Below are 19,075 nucleotides of genomic sequence, written 5' to 3' on the forward strand. Positions count from 1 at the left end.
CCAACTAAGGAAAGGGTAAGGCCTATCAGAGATGTACAAGGTAACATGTGTGGATGCAGAAGATGTGGGCAGGGTTCTTCGTGAGTACTTGGTCTCTGTCTTCACAGGGAGAGGGATAATGCAGACATTGTAGTTAAAGAGGAGTAGTGTGAAATATTAGATACGATTAGTATCTAATGACATGCTAATTAGAGAGAGGAAGTACTAGAGGGTCTGATATCCTTGAAAGTGGATAAATTGCCTGGGCCGGATGGATTGCATCCCAGGTTGTTGGAGGAAGCCAGGCAGGAAGTAATGGATGCTCTGAGGATCATCTTCAAATCTTACTAGATACAGGCGAGATACCAGACGATTGGAGGTCTGCAAACATTGTACCATTGTTCAAAAAGAGTGATAGGGATAAACCAAATAATTATAGGCTGGTCAGTCTGACCTCGATGGTGGGCAAATTATTAGAATCAATTCTGGGATATAAGATAAACTGTCACTTAAAAAGGCATGGATTAATCAGGGATAGTCAGCATGGAATTGTTAAGGAAAGGTCATGTCTTACGAAGTTAATTGAATCTTTTGAGGAAGTAACAAGGAAGATTGATGAGGGTAGTGCAGTGAATGTTGTTTACAGGAGTTTAGTAAGGCATTTGACAAGGTCCCACATGGCAGACTGGTCAGAAAAGTAAAAGCCCATGGGATACAGGGGAATGTGATGAGTTGGACCCAGAATTGGTTCAGTGACAGGAAACAAAGGTTAATAGTCGACAGTTGTTTTTACGAATGGAAAACGGTTTCCACTGGTGTTCCGCAGGGCTCAGTGTTGTATTCTTTGCTGTTTGTGGTATATATTAATGATTTGGATTTAAATGTGTAAGGCAAGATTGGGAAATTTGCAGGTAACACATAAATTGGCTGTGTATTTGATAGTGAAGAGGATAGCGGTAGACTCCAGAATGATATCGATGGTTTGGTTGAGGGGTGGAGAATCGGCAAATAGAATTCAATCCGGAGAAATGTGAGGTCATGCATTTGGGGAGGGCAAACAAAGCAAGGGAATACACAATAAATGGGAGGATATTGAGAGGGGTAGAGACTTTGGAGTGCATGTCCAAGGTCCCTGAAGGTGGCAGGACAGGTAGGAAAAGTGGTGAAGAAGGCCAATGGAATGCTTTCCTGTATTGGCCAAGGTATCGAACATAAAAGCAGGGATGTAATGCTGGAACTGTATAAAAGGCTGGTTATTTTTATTTATTTAGAGATACAGCACTGAAACAGGCCCTTCGGCCCACCGAGTCTGTGCCGTCTATCAACCACCCATTTATACTAATCCTACACTAATTCCATATTCCTATCACATCCTCACCTGTCCCTATATATTTCCCTACCACCTACCTATACTCGGGGCAATTTATAATGGCCAATTTACCTATCAACCTGCAAGTCTTTGGCATGTGGGAGGAAACCGGAGCACCCGGAGAAAACCCACGCAGACACAGGGAGAACTTGCAAATTCCACACAGGCAGTACCCAGAATTGAACCCGGGTCGCTGGAGCTGTGAGGCTGCGGTGCTAACCACTGTGCCACAGCTGGAGTATCGCATACAGTTCTGGTCACCACATTACAGGAAGGACAGAATTGCTCTGGAGAGAGGACAGAGGAGATTTACAAGAATTTTGCCAAGGCTTGAAAATTGCAGCTATGATGAAAAATTGGATTGGCTAGGGTTGTTTTCCTTAGGACAGAGGAGGCTGAATGGTGACTTAATTGAGAGTAGGAATATAGGATTAGTATAAATGGGTGGTTGACGGTCGGCACAGACTCGGTGGGCCGAAGGGCCTGTTTCAGTGCTGTATCTCTAAATAAAAAAAAAAATTATGAGAGGCCTGGATAGAATAGACAGGAAGGACCTGTTTCCCCGAGCAGAGGGGTCAATTACCAGGAGGCACAGATTTAAGGTGATTGGTAGAAGGATTAGAGGAGACATGAAGAAAAACTTTTCACCCGGGGGTAGTGGGTGTCTGGAATTCACTGCCTGGATCAGTGAAGGAGGCAGAGACCCTCAACTCATTTAAAAGGTACCTGGACATGCACCTGAAGTGCTGTAACCTGCAAGGCTGTGGATCAGGTGCTGGAAGGTGGGATTAGATTGGGCGGTTAGATTTTTCAGCCGGCACTGACATGATGGGCTGAATGGCCTTTTTCTGTGCCATAACTTTTCTATGGTTCTAACCACTGGCAGAAGTTATACAGCAGAGTGCAGAGTGTCCTCAGTTCTTGCTTCCCAAGCAGTTGTGGCACAGTCTTCTATCTTGAGTTGTTCTGTTGATGCAGGATGGCCTCTTCTCCAAATCAGTGCTCGCTGATGTCTCTCAGCACCTTTCATTTATTCCCACCTCTGAGGATTTCCTCATTCCTTATTAGCTTACATTTCTTAACCCTTTCGATTGGTCAGGTATGACCTCACCTTCCATACATTGTCTTTGCAGATAGCTTAATGGCCCACGTCATTGTCACACAATGGGGAATGCTTGTTATCCCCATTAACATTGCAGTCATGAATGGTTTTCAAACAACTTTCCTTGCATTTCCATCCTCATGAGGCCTACAAGGCTATCACTTATTGTGACTCTGAGTCTGTCTTAATTGCAATGCAGAAGCACAGTTATCAAGACATTCTGTCTCATAGCAAAGCCATTTCTGCTATTGTTGTTATAGTAAGCACCTTCTTCCACCATCGCTCCAACACAGCATACAAATATACATTTCACATAACATCATGATTCCAAACACAAGGCCCACAACTCCATTCGAATCTAATACATTGCTACATATACAAAGGATAGCTATTCCTGAGCATCACCGCAAGATCACTTGAAATCATTCTACTTTAAAACATAGCACCTCATGTGAATTGTATTAGGCCACAACTTGCACAGATTAAACATGGCAGCTATTAACCCTTTAGTTCCTACACCTTTCTGACTCAGAGACATTACCTACACAGTGTTCAATATTTCACCGTGCTCTCCATATTGGCAACAGTAATGATTTTCATTTAATGATAAATGAGAGACCCACCCTTGCCCTCCAGGATATACCCCAGACTCTGAAACTGTGAAGAAATCCATCCAATCATAGGAATGGGATGTCTGTATCCAGGCAAAGGGCTTGGGCCTCCCTTTTATCTGTCTTTTAGCCTTATACAGAAACTGTTTCTGCTTCTACAGTTAATGGTGCCCCTATGGACCTGGAAGACAAGAGTTCTTAACTTGCAAAAACAGCCATCAGTCAGTTTCCACCGAGAACCAGTTGATTTGCAGAGCCAAAAGCAGTTTATTTTGAAAAAGCTAATTCCAGTCAAAGCTTTAGTTTTTAAAATCTTTTTCTGTGAAATACCCTCCTAACCCACATTCTTACATCACCGAACTATGTTAACATGCAATATGCCAGCAACTGCAATCTCTCCTGTCAATGGGAATGCTGCAAGCTCACAGAGGAAGTCAGTCATATGGTTGCAACATTTTTTTATAGTGGGCACGCACTCTGTTGAATTATCCTCAATGTTATAAAAGAGAGATAGGGATCTGTGAATGCCATTTTCTGCCAGTTGTTTTGAGCAGGCCCTCTTGGAGCATGATATAAAATATATGTTCTATAGACTCGCCAACTTTAAGGGCATTTAAGTGGTCATTGGATAGACATATGGATGAAAATGGAATAGTGTAGGTTAGATGGTTTCACAGGTTGGCGCAACATCGAGGGCCGAAGGGCCTGTACTGCGCTGTAATGTTCTATGTTCTAAGTGCCATATTCTTATTTGTTATCACTGCAGGAGACCTGTGAATGTCCGGTTACTGTAATGTGAGCCAGATGTATGATTTCTCTGGGTTTCAGTCACAATGCCTGTTTTATATTTATTGGCAGGCATTCCAGCTTTGATAGTCTGCATTTCTTATGGAGCCAACCAGGAGGCATATGGTAACTACACGACTGGTATCAGCTCCACTTTGTAAGTGTTGAGAAATCCAGAGGTGGGATCTTTCTTTCAGTAACACTGCAGTAGATTTTTTTCATTGGTGTGTGAGTTATAGTCCTGACAACGTGAATGGGCTGTCCAGTATCGACATTTGTTTTATTCTTTCATGAGATGTGGGTGTCGCTGACAAGATCAGCGTTTGTTGCCCATTGTTAATTACCCTTGACAACTGAATGGCTTGCTGGGCCATTTCAGAGGGCAGTTAGGGGTCAACCACATTGCTGTGGGTCTGGAGTCACATGTAAGCCAGACCAGGTAAGGACGGCAGATTTGCTTCCCGAAAGGTATTAAAAAAACCATGTGGGTTTTTACGACAATTGATGATTGTTTCATGGCACCATAACTAAAAGTAGCGTTCAATTCCAGATTTTTTATTAATTGATTGAATTTATTAATTAACTTTAAATTCCACCAGCTGCCATTGGTGGGATTTGAACCACTGTCCCAAAGAATTAGCCTTGGCCTCTGGATTACTAGCCCAATGACATTATCACTACACAACCATCTCCCACTTATCATTCCACAATTCAACAGAGATTTATTCAGCATCTTGTCATGACCTCAGAACATTATAAAGTGGATTATTTTTGAAGTGCCATCATGTCATAATGGAAACACAGCAGTTTCTGCAAGATCCCATATCCAGCAATGAGTTAGTCTGTTCCTGCTGATATTGTTTGAAGCAACAATGTTGGTTAGGACAGCAGACAAAATCTCTGATCATCTTGGGGTCCTGATATTGGTTCTTTTTATCCACCTGACTTGCAGGCCTTGCTTTAACCCTTCATCCAAAAGACGGCATCTCTGAATGTGCATCACTCCCTTGATACTTCACTGGGAGTGCCAGTCTGCACTAAGTGCTCAAGGCTCTGGAATAAGACTTAAACACACATCCTTCTGACTCAGAAGGAATGCTACCCATTGAGCTGAAGGTGACACAAGTAATGGACAGAAGGGATTTATGAGATAGATTTTAGCACCCATGGGGGTGAACTGGACCTTGTTTTATCCATTTCTTGGGTGTGAAACAGGGACAATAGGTCCAATTTTGCAAGGCTATGTCCTGCAGACAAGGGTGCCTGGAAAAAATCTCACACCATATTGACTCAGTTACAGAATAGTTTGTCATAACTCACCTCTGACACCATTGTGTGCCTTGTTGGTGCCTCCACACTTCCGATACAGGAGTACTCCAGGTATGAATTATTTATTCCAGTGCATAACTTCGGGTGAATGCTCACTAAAAGCACTGCTCCAAAAATTGATACCAGACTTCTGATTGTATACAATTGACTGAAACATTCATTCTACTCACTCTTTGTTGTATATCTCTGTTTGACAGCTGTTGGGTGACAAGTGACATTGTCTATTATGTGACCAACGTGGGTATCTTCTCTGTGGTGTTTCTTGGTAACACAATTATGGTGATCATTGTGTCTGTGAAGATCATAGCGATGAAGAGAGCTGAGCTCACACAAAGTGGTCAGGGAAGCAACTGGAAGTCAGTGTTCTCGGTACTGAGTCTCAACTGTCTCCTCGGTCTGACGTACGGTCTGGGATTCCTCTCCTTCGGGCATCAACGTATCATTATGCTCTACCTGTTCACCCTCCTCAACTCTCTGCAAGGTCAGTCTCAATGCACTGCTCCAACAAAAATTGATACCTAAATTCTGATTGTATACAATTGACTGAAACATTCATTCCACTGACCCTTTGTTGTATATCTCTGTCTGACAGCTATTGGGTAATACCTGTTTAATAAAGGAGATGAAGGAAATAGATCATAGCCAATAATAAGGCTGGGAGTAGGTTATCCCCAATTTTGTTCCTCACTTCTCTGCATCCAGTATCAAAGTTCTCAAAACATTCTTCTTCTAGTCTCTGACTATTGCTGAATTCTGGTTCCAAAGGCACTGTCTCTCTCCCATAGCCCACCCATTCCCATATTGCTCCTGTGTGAGGGCAAACAGATGTTCCACCATGCACAATCATGGCCACACTCCACTTCCACATAAATGCATATACATGTGATGTACACATTCACACCAACACACATGCCATCACCAGGGATCAAAGCAGGAACATTGGCTGATTTTTACTTACTTACCCAAGGATGTTAAGGCTACTTGCTGTCCTGGGTGAGGTGGGCTAACAGAGTAGAGACCAAGTCTGGAACCTGGAATCTTTCTGTCCTGTGTCAGTCAGCTCCTGCACCCAGCAAGTAACAGAGGTCAGCTGATTTTCTCATCATAGAATCACAGAATCACAGAATTGTTACAGCACAGAAGGAAGCCATTTGGCCCATCATGTCTGCACCGACTCTTCGAAAAAGCATTTCACCTAGTGTCACTCTGCCTTCTCCCTGTAATTCTGCACATTCTTCCTTTTCATATAACTGTCTAATTCCCTTTTGAATGCTTCAATTGAACCTGCCTCCACCACGTTCTCAGGCAGCGCGTTTAGACCTTAACCACTCGCTGCGTAAAAGTTTTTCCTCATGTCACTTTTGCTTCTTTTACCAATTACATTAAATCTGTGCCCTCTCGTTCTTGATCCTTTCACGAGTGGGACTAGTTTCTCTCTATCTACTCTCCATGATTTTGAATACCACTATCAAATCACCTCTCAGCCTTCTCTTCTCCAAGGAAAACAGTCCTAACTTCTCCAATCTATCTTCATAACTGAAATTCCTCATCCCTGGGACCATTCTCATGAGTCTTTTCTGGACTCTCTCCAATGCCCTCATGTCTTTGCTAAAGTGTGGTGCCCAGAACTGGACACAATACTCCAGCTGAGGCTGAGCTAATGTCTTATACAAGTTCAATATAACTTCCTTGCTCTTGTACTCTATGCCCCTATTAATAAAGCCCAGAATACTGCATGCCTTATTAACTGCTCTCTCAACCTGTCCTGCCACCTTCAACGTCTTATACACACATACACCCAGGTCTCTCTGCTCCTGCACCCCCTTTAGAATTGTACCATTTATTTTATATTGTCTCTCCATGTTCTTCCTACCAAAATGAATCACTTCACATTTCTCTGCATTGAAATTCATCTGCCACCTGTCTGCTCATTCCACCAACTTGTCTATGTCCTTTTGAAGTTCTGCACAATCCTCCTCACAGTTCACAATGCTTCCAGGTTTTGTATCATCTGCAAACTTTGAAATTGTGTTCTGTACACCAAGGTCTCGGTCATTAATATATATCAGGAAAAGCAAAGGTCCCAATACTGATCCCCGGGGAACTCCACGACAAACCTTCCTCCAGCCCGAAAAACATCCATTAACCACTACTCTTTGTACTCTTTGTTTTTTGTCACTCAGCCAATTTCATATCCATGTTGTTACCCTCCTTTTTATTTTATGAGCTACACGTTTGCTCACAAATCTGTTGTGTGGCACTGTATCAAATGCCTTTTGAAAGTTGATGTACACAACAGCATTGCCCTCATGAACCCTCTCTGTTACTTCTTCAAAAAAACTCCAGCAAGTTAATTAAACATGATTTTCACTTAACAAATCCATGCTGGCTTTCCTTAATTAACCCGCATTTGTCCATTGACTAATGATTTTGTTCTGAATTATTCTTTCTGGAATTTTCCCCACCAAAGTTAAACTGATTGGTCTGTAGTTGCTGGGCTTTTCTTTACATCCTTTTTGATCAAGGGTGTAATGTTTGCAATTCTCCAGTCCTTTGGCATCACCCCCGAGTCTAAGGAAGTCTGATAAATTATGACTAGTGCCATAGATATTGAATTTTAATGATGTTCATTTTCAATATATTTGTTTCTATCTGGAACATTTTAAAGTAATGGAGAATCTCATAGAGTTATAGAATGATACAGAACAGAAGGAGGCCATTCATCCCATTGTGCTTGTGCTAGCTATTTGAAAGAATTGTTAATCTAGTCCCACTCCCCCTGCTCTTTCCCCTCAGCTCAGCATTTCTTTTTCTTTTCAAGTATTTATGCAATTTCATTTTGAAAGTTACAATTGAATCTGCTTCCACAAACATTCAGGAAGTGATTTTTTTTCCCTCCTGTCGCCTTTGGTTCTTTTGCGAGTCACCTTAAATCTGGGTCCTCTGGTTACTGACCCTACTACCACTGAAAACAGTTTCTCCTTATTTACTCGATCAAAACCCTTCAACATTTTGAACACATCTATCAGTTCTTCATTTAACCTTCCCTGGTCTGAAGTGAGCGCCTCTAGTTTCCTCAGTCCCTCCACATAACCGAAGTTCCTCATCCCTGGCACCGTTCTCACAAATCGTATGCACCCTCTCTTATGCCTTCACATCCTTCCTAAAGTATGGTGCCCAGAATGAGACACAATACTCCATCTGGAGCTTAACCAGTGTTTTCAGCATAACTTCCTTGCTTTCGTGCTCTATGCCCATTTATTATGTATAGAATTCCATATGCTTTTATAACAGCCTTCTCTTGTCTTCCCACCTTCAAAGATTCCTAAGATCCCTCAGTTCCTGCACCCACTTTACAATTGTATCCTTTATTTTATATTTTCTCTCTTCAATCTTCCTACCAAAATTAATCACTTCATACTTCTCTGCATTAGATTTCATCTCCCATGTGCCAGCCTATTTCACCAGTCTGTGTCCTCCTTAAGTCTGTTACTATCCTCTTCAGTGTCCATTACATTTCTGAGTTTTGTGTCGCCTGCAAATTTTGAAAACATGCCCTCTAAACAGAGGTTCAGGTCATTAATATTTATCAAAATGAACACTAGTCCTAATATTGACCCCTGGAGGACATTCCTTCCAGTCTGAGAAAAAAACATTCACTACTACTTTCTGTTTAATATCCTTTAGCCAATTTTGTATGCACACTGCCTCTTTTATCCATGGGCTTCAATTTTGCTAACAAGTCTATGATGTGGCACTTTATCAAATGCCTTTTGTAAGTCCAAAGACACAACATCAATCACATTAGCATCACCAACCTTCTCTGTTGCCTCATCAATAAACTTAATCAACAAGTTAGTTAAAAATGAAATGAGAACAGAAAATGCTTAACTCAAAAGCAGCAACTGTGGAGAGAGAAACAGAGTTTATGTTTCAGGTCTGCGACCCTTCATCAGTCAAAAATGATCTACCTTTAACAAGCCCATGCTGTCTTTCATTTATTAACCCTAAATTTTCCAAGCGGCAATTAATTTTGTCCTGGATTATTTGCTCCTAAAAGTTTCCACACCGTTGCGTTACCTTGTTTATCCCTTTCCCTTTTTTTTTTGAACAGGGGTGTGATTATTTGCATCCTCTGTTACCACTCCCATATTGAAGAAGGATTGGGTGATGATGGACAGATCCTCTAATATTTCCATCCCTACTTCCTTCAGCAATCTAGGATAAACCCATTTGAACCAGGTGATTTTTCTACTTTGAGTGCTGTCAACCTTTTAAGTACCTCCTCTGTACCTATCATAATCCTGTCAGATTTCTCGACTCCCTTCCCCTTTACTGTGGCATTGGCAGCATCCTCTTTAGAAAAGGCAGGTAGATTTAGTACGTCAGACAAGCCCTCTGCATCCATAAGAATATCCCCTTTTGGGTCCCTAATTTGCCCCACCCTTCTTTTGCCTATCCTTTTATTATTTATATGTTTATGAAATAATTTAGTAATCTGTTTTCTGTACCCTGCTAATCTATGCTCATACCCACTCTTTGCCTCTCTCATTTCCTTTTTCAGTTCAACCCGTACTTTTTAGATTCAGCTTGGTTCTGTCCTAACTTATCAACCCAATGTTTATCATTTTATTCTGTTTCATTTCACTGACTATATCCTTAGTCACCCAGGTAGCTCTAGCTTTGGATGCCCTTCCTTACCACATCATGGAAATGTGTCAACTCATTACCTAAACTATCTCCTCTTTGAAGCCCTTCTTTTGTTCATTTACTCTACTACTTGCCAGTCTTTGATTCCAATCCAGCTGGGCCAGATCCCTTTCAATTCACTGAAATCAGCTGTTCTTTAGTTGAATATTTCCACATTTGATTGTTCCTTATCCTTTTTCAGAACTATTCTAAACCTGTTGATATTATGATATTTGGTCCCCAAATTCTCCCCAACTGATACATTTTCAACTTGCCCCATGTCATTCCCCAGAACTCTATCCAGCATTGCTTCCTTCCAATTGGCCAGAACTCGGTCCAGCACTGCTTCCTTCCAATTGGTCAGAACTTGATCCAGCACTGCTTCCTTCCAATTGGCCAGAACTCGGTCCAGCACTGCTTCCTTCCAATTGGTCAGAATTTGATCCAGCACTGCTTCCTTCCAATTGGCCAGAACTCGGTCCAGCACTGCTTCCTTCCAATTGGTCAGAACTTGATCCAGCACTGCTTCCTTCCAATTGGCCAGAACTCGGTCCAGCACTGCTTCCTTCCAATTGGTCAGAATTTGATCCAGCACTGCTTCCTTCCAATTGGCCAGAACTCGGTCCAGCACTGCTTCCTTCCAATTGGTCAGAACTTGATCCAGCACTGCTTCCTTCCAATTGGTCAGAACTTGATCCAGCACTGCTTCCTTCCAATTGGTCAGAATTTGATCCAGTCCTGCTTCCTTCCACTTGACCAGAACTCGGTCCAGCACTGCTTCCTTCCAATTGGTCAGAACTTGATCCAGCACTGCTTCCTTCCAATTGGTCAGAACTTGATCCAGCACTGCTTCCTTCCAATTGGTCAGAATTTGATCCAGTCCTGCTTCCTTCCACTTGACCAGAACTCGGTCCAGCACTGCTTCCTTCCAATTGGCCAGAACTCGGTCCAGCACTGCTTCCTTCCAATTGGCCGGAATTCGGTTCAGCATTGCTTCCTTCCAATTGGCCAGAACTCGATCCAGTACTGCTTCCTTCCAATTGGCCAGAACTCAATCCAGCACTGCTTCCTTCCAATTGGGCTGCAAACACACTGATCAAGAAAGTTCTCTTGCACACATTTCAGGATTCCTCCACACCTTTTTCGTCCTTTTCATTGTTCTTTTCCTGTCTCTATTGGGATAACTGAAGTCCCCATTATCATCACTCACCATTATTTTGCATCTTTCGGCAATTTGCCTGCAAATTTGTTCCTCTATCTCCTTCCAGCTATTTGATCTCCTATAGTATATACTCAGAAGTGTAGAAGCTGCTATATTGTGCTTTAATTCTAATCAAATCGATTCTGTATTTGAACCCTCAGTACAACATCGCTTTCCAGTGCAGTAGCAGTATCTTTGATTAGTATTGCCATCCTATCTTATTTTATTCCTCCTATGTCTTGCCTGAATACCTTGAAATCAGGAATATTAAGTTCCAATTCTTTCCCTTGTTTGAGCCACTGTTATTGCCACTGGACAATTTATCTATTGTTATGACTTCTGCCTGCAGCTGTCCTGTTAGTATATCAATTGTGTTTAGTTATATGCAGGTGGAGGGCATTAACTGGGGCTTCACTTGAGCATGTGTAAAGCGATACTTACTGAAACTGGGATATGGTTAAGTTAGGAGATGTAAGCATTCAACGTTTCACTCTGTAAATCGATGGAAGACTGAGTAAAGCTTGACTCAAGTCCTTCACCATCTAGCTTTTCAGATGGAACATCCCCAATCGTATTTGTCACTCTCCGGCAGTTATTGTACATGTATTCCAAAAACATCTGAGGCCTCCTTGCTTTTGCCATGTGTCTGATTCCTCCTATTTCTGGATTAGTCTTTATTCTAAAGCTGCATGTCTCTCCCAATCCCCTGAGCACCTTGTTTCTTCTCTCTAATTCTTGATCTTGGTGCCCCACCCCCTGCAAATTAGTTAGAGAGGATTCCAGGTATTCTGCAGTGTGGGCAGATTTGTGAGATTGGCTTGTAGCTGCATATTTTTTCACTTAACTTTGTAACCTTGAACCTTCACTCGATATCTAACCTTTTTATTTTCTTTTTCTAATCCTGTGTTGTACAAGTCCTGGGAGTATTTGATGGGGACAGTGTAGAGGGAGCTTTACACTGTATCTAACCCCGTTTTTTTTTTGGAAGCCTTTATACCCCAGGCCTCTTTTATGTATTTTATGTCAAGGGGGCCTTTATTCCTCAGGCTCCCCTTATATACATTTTATTAAAACAGATAAATAAAACAAAACTCAAATTAAAATTCTTGGTGTCAATTATGCACTACAGTCCCTGCGGTGCCCACCATTCACAGAAGGCCTCAAGTGTACCGGCGGACACCGCATGCTCCTTCTCCAGGGACACCCGGCGTGAACGTAACCGCGGAATCAGGCAATCAGGACAGATGGACACCCCCCTAACGGCTCGCAGCCTGGACCTGTGAATTGCCACCTTGGCTAGGCCCCGGAGCAGACCGACGAGGAGATCCTCCTCCCGGCCCATGCCTCTCTGCACCGGGTGCCTAAAGATCAGGAGTGTGGGGCTGCAGTGCAGCCAGAACTTGAGGACCAGCCCCTTTAAATACTCAAACAGGGACTGCAACCTTGCACACTCCATATAAACGTGAAACACGGACTTGTCCAGGCCGCAGAAATTCCAGGCAGCCTGGGAGTCAGTGAGCCTACTTAAAAGTCGATTGTATGAGACTGCCCTGTGCAACATTCTCCACCCCAGATCCCTGATGTAAAAGGGGAGGACTCCCATGTAGAGAGACCTCCCCCGGGGTTTCCCCTTGCCGCCAGATGGCGGCACGGACCGCCAGGGCTTTTCTGGCTGGGCGAGGAAGCGGAGATGTGCAGGATCAGCCCATACAGGAATAGCAGGGGGGGCATTTCTGAGAGGTGGCTCGGGTTGTGCAGGAGCGGCTCCAGAGGTGGTTTCGTGGCCCGGGTCCGACGAGCAGTTTTGGCCAAGCTATGGTCAGCTTGGCTGGAAGCGCTCCGCACTCCACAGCCCCTTCGTCACTCGCAGTGAGGTGCGTCCCGGGGTCTTCGGCTACTCCTCCGCCCACCGGTTCGTCCCCAGAGTCGGCCATCCAGACAACCAAGGCACTCTCCTCCACCGGCGGGGGAGCGCCCTGACTGGAGGCGACCATGTTTGAGACTCGGAATAGGTCCCGGTAAAAGACAGGCAACTCCCTCAGAGAGGCGCGGCTAATGGTCTCCACTGGGAGCTGCGTGTCGTCTTGAAGGCAGTGACACTGGCGGAAAAAATACGTCGGCAGCGCACACCATCTGGGAGGACGCTCGACGTACAGGTATCTCTGCAGGGTCCGAAGGCGGAGAGTCGCAGCCTGGGTGCGGACGCACACCAGCGACTGGCCGCCCTCCTCGATCAGGAGAAGCAGGACCGCAGCAGAGAACCAGTGTTTCTTCTTGCCCCAGAAGAAATCGACGAGTTTCTTCTGGATCTTGGTTGCGACTGCAGGGGGCGGGACCAAAGTGACCAACCGGTACCACAGCATCGAGGCCATCAGCTGGTTTCTGACCAGTGCTCGGCCCCTGTAGGAAAACACTCGGAGCAGTCCTGTCCAGCGCCCCAGCCGATTGGTGACTTTCGCCTCTAACTCCTGCCAGTTTGCCGGCCAGGCTTCCTCAGTGGGGCTGAGGTGGACTCCCAGATAGAGGAGGTGCGTGAAGCTCCACGCAAAAGGTGTTAACTACCAGGCAGGGACTCTATCCACCACTGACCCACCAGGAGACCGGAACATCTCTCCCAATTGATCCTCGCGGAGGATGCGGCAGAAAAGGTCTGCTGGCAGTCGCGCATCCTCCGCAAGTCAACGGCATCTGTGACTGCGAGGAGCATGTCATAGACATAAGTCGAGAGGACGACCCGCATGGCTGGCTCGCGCAGAGCCAATCCCGTCAACCTCCTGCAAAGCAGACATAGGAAGGGCTCCACGCAGATGGGATACAGTTGGCCGGACATGGGGCATCCCTGACGCACTCCTCTCCCAAAGCAAAGGGGCGCCGTCAAGAACCTGTTAACTTTGACCAGACACTCTGCGGTGGCATATAAAAATTGGACCAGGGCCACAAAATGCGGCCCGAATCTGAAAGCGCGCAGAATCCCGAAATGGTATTCGTGATCCACCCTGTTGAGTGCCTTCTCCTGATCGAGGGAGAGAAAGGTGACCGACGGACCAGTCCTCTGGAAAAGATGGATCAGGTCCCGGACCAGGTGGATGTTGTCCTGGATGAACCGGCCTGGGACCGTGTAGGACTGGTCAGGGTGCATCATGTGGGCCAGCACGGAGCCCAGGCGGGTAGACATAGCCTGGTCAAAGATCTTATAATCCGTACTGAGGAGAGAGACTGGACACCAGTTTTTAAGCAGGTGGAGATCGCCCCTCTTCGGCAGCAGGACGATGACCACCCTGCGCCACAAGAGGGGCATCTCCCTGGTCACCAGGCTTTCCCCAAGGACCCGTGAGTAATTATCCCCCAGGACGTCCCAGAACACCCTGAGGAACTCCATGGTCAGCCTGTCCAGCCCTGGGGATTTGCCCCTCGAAAGTTGGTGGAGGGTGCCAGTCAGCTCCACCAACGTGAGCGGAGCCTCCAATCTTTCGGCGCCCTCCAGGCTGACCTGCGGCAGGTCCTCCCACAAAACTCTGCGTGCATCCTCACTGGACGGATCCAGGGAGAACAACGCACTGTAATAAGTACGGACCAGGAGGCCCATTCCCTCTGGATCTGTGATGGAGGATCCGTCGTCGGCCAGCAGCTCGACAAGCTGCTTACGGACCCCCCGCCATTTTTCCAGCGAGTAGAAGAAGGGTGAGACGCGGTCCAAATCTTCCGGGATCTGGATCCGCGACCTCAAGTACGTGCCTCAGGACTCTATGAGCTGCAGGTCCCTCAGCGCGCCCTTCTTCTCTTTGTCCGCCTGCCACAGGGCCGGGTCCACGACGGCATGACCTGAGGTGGGACTTCAAGTCGAGCACCTCCCTCTCTAGGCACCCGATCTCGGCTTCCCGCCTCCTGGTCGACCCCTCCGTGTACTCCTGACAGAAGACGCGGATGTGAGTCTTGCCCACATCCCACCATAGCCTCAAAGAGCTTCATTCTCCAGTCGGCCCAGATTCAACGGAATGAGTCCCAGAATCACTCGTCCTCCAGCAGCCAGTTGTTAAAGTGCCAGTACGCGGACCCCGCCCGCGTGCAGAGCAGAGTGAACTCCACCCACACCAGGTGGTAGTCCGAGCACGGCACTAACCACATGGAGGCCGCCGAGATGCGGGAGACATATGCGTGTGAAAAGTAGAAGTGGTCGATTCGGGACCCTCCTCCTCCAGACTTCCACGTGAAGGCGCTGGAGTTGGGTTGGAGATTCTACCAGATGTCCACCAAGTTGAGGGAACTGATCAGTTCCACCGATGCTTGGCCACACTGGGGACCGGAGCGATCCCCCACCTTGAGGATACAATTAAAATCCCCCCCGAGGATGATGCACTCGCTGCTATCGATGGAGTTCAAGAGAGCGGAAACTTCTTCAAAGAAGCGCGCTTGCAATGCACCGGGTCTGTGTGCGTACATGTTCACAAAGTGGAGCGGCACGCTACCCAGGTGAACGGTGAGGTGGAGCAAGTGGCCTGGTACTAGCTCCTCGACCCCCAAGAGCTCCAGCTGAAAAGAAGGGGCCAACAAGATAGCCACCCCATTAGAAATAGGCGAGGTGACTCATGTAGACCCCACCCTGCCACTCCAGGAGCCAGGTGTCTTCATCTCCCGGAACGGTGTGGGTTTCCTGCAGAAAGCTCACCGCGTAACTCCCTTCCCTGAGGACTGAGAGATTGTGAAATCTGCGGTGAGATCCCCAGCTGCCGTTGATGTTGTGGCTGGCTATGGTTATCTTCATGTCAAAGGTACTTAAAACCCATCACCAACACCTCATTGTGAGGAGGGAGCGGAAGTGCATCTCTCAACCAGTTTCACGCCCTTGCCCGCGCCCGCGCCCGTTTTCTTTAGGGCAGCATGGACGAACTGGATGATTAGCGCCAGACTCGACCAACGTCCAAGGGCCAGCTGAACTTTATTGCGGCAACCCCTGCAAGCCGCGAGGAAATCCCGGAGTTCCGCCGTGGGGATGAGAGGAGACTCAGTGGGAGGCACGAGGGACTCCACTCCACTGCCGATGGAATCAAGATCGTCCTTCGTGCCCCACACTAAGTCCCCATGCTCCTCTGGATCGTCACCGCCAGTGGCCGACACACCCATCACACACTGTAGGGCGGACGTCCCGGCCACGCCAGCTGGTCCCGCCTCCGTCACGATCCCACCCCCCCAGGATCGATGGCGGAGTAGTCCTCTCTGGGTTCTGGAATGGAACTGGAGCCTGTGGGCGCCAGCGGTTCAGGACCCTCCTCCACCTCTGTCCCCAGGCCAATGAGTGGTCCAGGGGAGACGGAAGTGCCCGACTCTGCAAATCCAGCTGGAGCCGGGATCGGTGTTGGAGAGAGGAGGCCATGTCCCGTCCCGTCAGCGCCCACAGGACCAGCAGACAGGAAGTTACACAGATTGGCCTCTGGGTCGGGTACATCCCGGGCAGGAGCATCAGGCTGTTGGGAGGGCGGACCGTCACAGGCCCCTTACCCAGGACACCCGACCCAAATGCCAAAGGAATGATTTCTCCCATGGGGTCCACAGATTCCCCTACCAAGGGCGGGTTCCCCACCTCAGGAGTTGACAAGATCACAGGGGCATCTCCCCCACCTCCGTTCCGAGGGGTGGAGGGTTCCTGCCCAGGGCTTGAGGCCCTGGTCATGCTGGTGGCAGGGGGAGCCTGAGAACCCATGCCAGGAGATGGACCCTGTGGTTCAGGGCCTTCTTCAGAGGAGGGACGTCTCCTTATCTTATTTTGGGAGGGGCACGGTGGGTCAGAGACCTCCATGTCATCAGGGGCCTCTGCCTCCGCACCCACCTTTTGCCTGGTTACCCTGGGCCTGAGCCCAGCCCTGGGGCAGGTGGATTTCCCGGGAGCGGGCCTTGGGCTGAGCTCAGGCTTGGGTTGTGACACGCTGTCCAGGGGACGTGCCTCTCGATGTTTATTTTTCCTCCACACCTTCCTTCCACGTGGACGGGCACTCCTCTCCCCGCTGGAGGCCATGAAATCCGTAGCCTCTGGCACTGACTGAATGGTATCTGGTGGAGGTGTAGAAGGGGTGGGAGGAGGTGCAGCGGCACCATTTTGGGCTGCCGAGGTGGAATTGTCAGCCGCGAGGTTGGGGCAGTTCTTACGAACATGCCCCACCCCTTTTCAGACATGGCACCAATCCCCGTCCAAGGTCCAGAAGACGCGGTAGGCCGTCCCCTGGAACTTTACATTGATATGGCCCTCTGTGACCTCGTCCCGCGCCAGCTGCATGAATAGCTGGTGGCGGAAGGAGTACACATGCCGGAGGCTGTTCTCTGGAAGACCGAGCGGGACTGGGGTGAACCCCGTCTTTACTTCCCCCAGATGGTGCAGGTGGGGAAGGAGGAGCTCACCAAGAATGAAGGGCAGGACATTCGATAAAATGATCAGGGGATCCACTGGCAGAAAGATCCCGCCCACGGTGAGCCCCTTGTTCAGGGCCAGGGACACAGCCCGCTCGGTCTTCAGGAATAACACTGCCTTCCCGTACATTTTAGAGGTTGCAACAATGGCTGAAGGGCCGACAACCTCGGCCATTACTTTCACACATGCCTCCATCGTCATGTTTGGGTGGATGTAGCTCTTGGCCCCATGCTTAGATGTCATTAGTGCAAAAGGTGACGGGGCAACAGGTGCAGCTGCAGTAGCCACGGCAGCATATGTACGGGAGGGCCCTGCCACCAGCGAAGGAGGGCTTGCCATGGGGTCTAAGAGCCACGTCCACCCCCAAGAAACAAAGCAAATTTACACAGTTGAAACAAAAAAAAACAAACTTTAAACAAAGTGGTGTGGGAGTAGAGGAGGATAGGGTTAGGAAGGTAAAGGAAAAGGGGAGGATAGATGACTGAGTGGAGGGAGGGAGAGGAGGGCTGAAAAGGATGTTTGTTCCAACTGCCAGTTGGAACACCTTTATAACAATTCGTCCAAAACTATTTGTTGTCTTCCAGTTGGGGGAGGCTTCTTCGCCCGGGATGGCTGGAGCCGCCCGGTACTCTCCTCTTCTGATTTTAACAAGAAAGTCTTCACCCGGGCAACTCCAGCTGTCCCGAGCAGGCAGTTGTGGTGAGGAGGGAGCTCCCTGTGTGCAAGCACCAATACAAATACAGGGGCCCCCTACTGGATTTGGCAGCCCCACCCCTGAGTCTTCCGGCTTCTTCTCCCTCCCCCAAACAATCCAAACTTAGGTGCTCTGCCACCCACCTCTCCAAAACAATTGCAGCCTTTCTTGATGGTTTCACTCCACTCTGCAGTCTCCTCTCTCCATTACTGCATTCACCTCTCTCCAGTTACTCCAGACTCCTCTCTCCACTCTGCAGTTGCAGCAGCACAGGTGCAGCTGCTCCCCCTGATTGCAGGCAGGATGTGCTCCAAATTGCCCAGCCAATGCCATGCTGTACCTGTCCTGGGAGTGTTTGACGGGGACAGTGTAGAGAGAAATTTATTTTGTATCTAACGCATGCCCTTAATAGTTGTTGCCAGGCCTGGAAAGAAATTCCATTTCCTAGCTCTAACCTTCCTGTGTTTTGTGGACCATAACTAAAAGTCACCAGGAGAGAAATAACACGAAAAACGGTTAATATGAAACAGTTGAAATTGAAATTGGTAGAAAGATCATGTTGAAATCTCTTGATTTTTTTGTTTTTGTCACAAGGTCTCTTTCTGTTCCTGCGCCAACTTGCCCTGATCACAGTCGCCAGGAAGGCTGATGTGAAAAACTCCTCCACGTCATAGGAGAAGGTTACAGACCAGTGATGTTAACATTGAGAGCTACAGAGACCTGCTTGCAAAAGAAGTTCCCCTGATACTTAACGCCATTGGCAAATCAATTTAAAGAAATTGTATGTAATGAGTTTACAAGTTAACTATCAACTTATTATTTAGACTGGATTGGTTTTCTCCAATTTTCCAATATTTATCAGCTTTCAAATTTCGAGGAAATGATTTGTGTTTCTGAGAGATGTATATGTGTGTG

At 47.3% G+C, this 19,075-nt stretch overlaps 1 protein-coding gene across 5 annotated transcripts in view; it reads left to right on the top strand.

Moving 5' to 3' along the window:
* Positions 1 to 18,842, top strand: part of LOC137379127 (adhesion G protein-coupled receptor G3-like) — a 269,576-nt gene extending 250,734 nt beyond the window's left edge. For all 5 annotated transcript variants that reach the window (XM_068049842.1, XM_068049843.1, XM_068049845.1 and 2 more), the window contains exons 12-14: positions 3,920 to 4,004; positions 5,374 to 5,657; positions 18,755 to 18,842. In XM_068049842.1, the coding sequence (XP_067905943.1) occupies positions 3,920 to 4,004; positions 5,374 to 5,657; positions 18,755 to 18,834 (449 nt within the window). In that variant the 3' untranslated portion in view covers positions 18,835 to 18,842. The remainder of the gene's footprint in view (positions 1 to 3,919; positions 4,005 to 5,373; positions 5,658 to 18,754) is intronic.
* Positions 18,843 to 19,075: the final 233 nt, after the last annotated feature.

This window comes from Heterodontus francisci, chromosome 17 (genome assembly GCF_036365525.1).
Source record: "Heterodontus francisci isolate sHetFra1 chromosome 17, sHetFra1.hap1, whole genome shotgun sequence".
Classification (NCBI taxonomy): Eukaryota; Metazoa; Chordata; class Chondrichthyes; order Heterodontiformes; family Heterodontidae; genus Heterodontus; species Heterodontus francisci.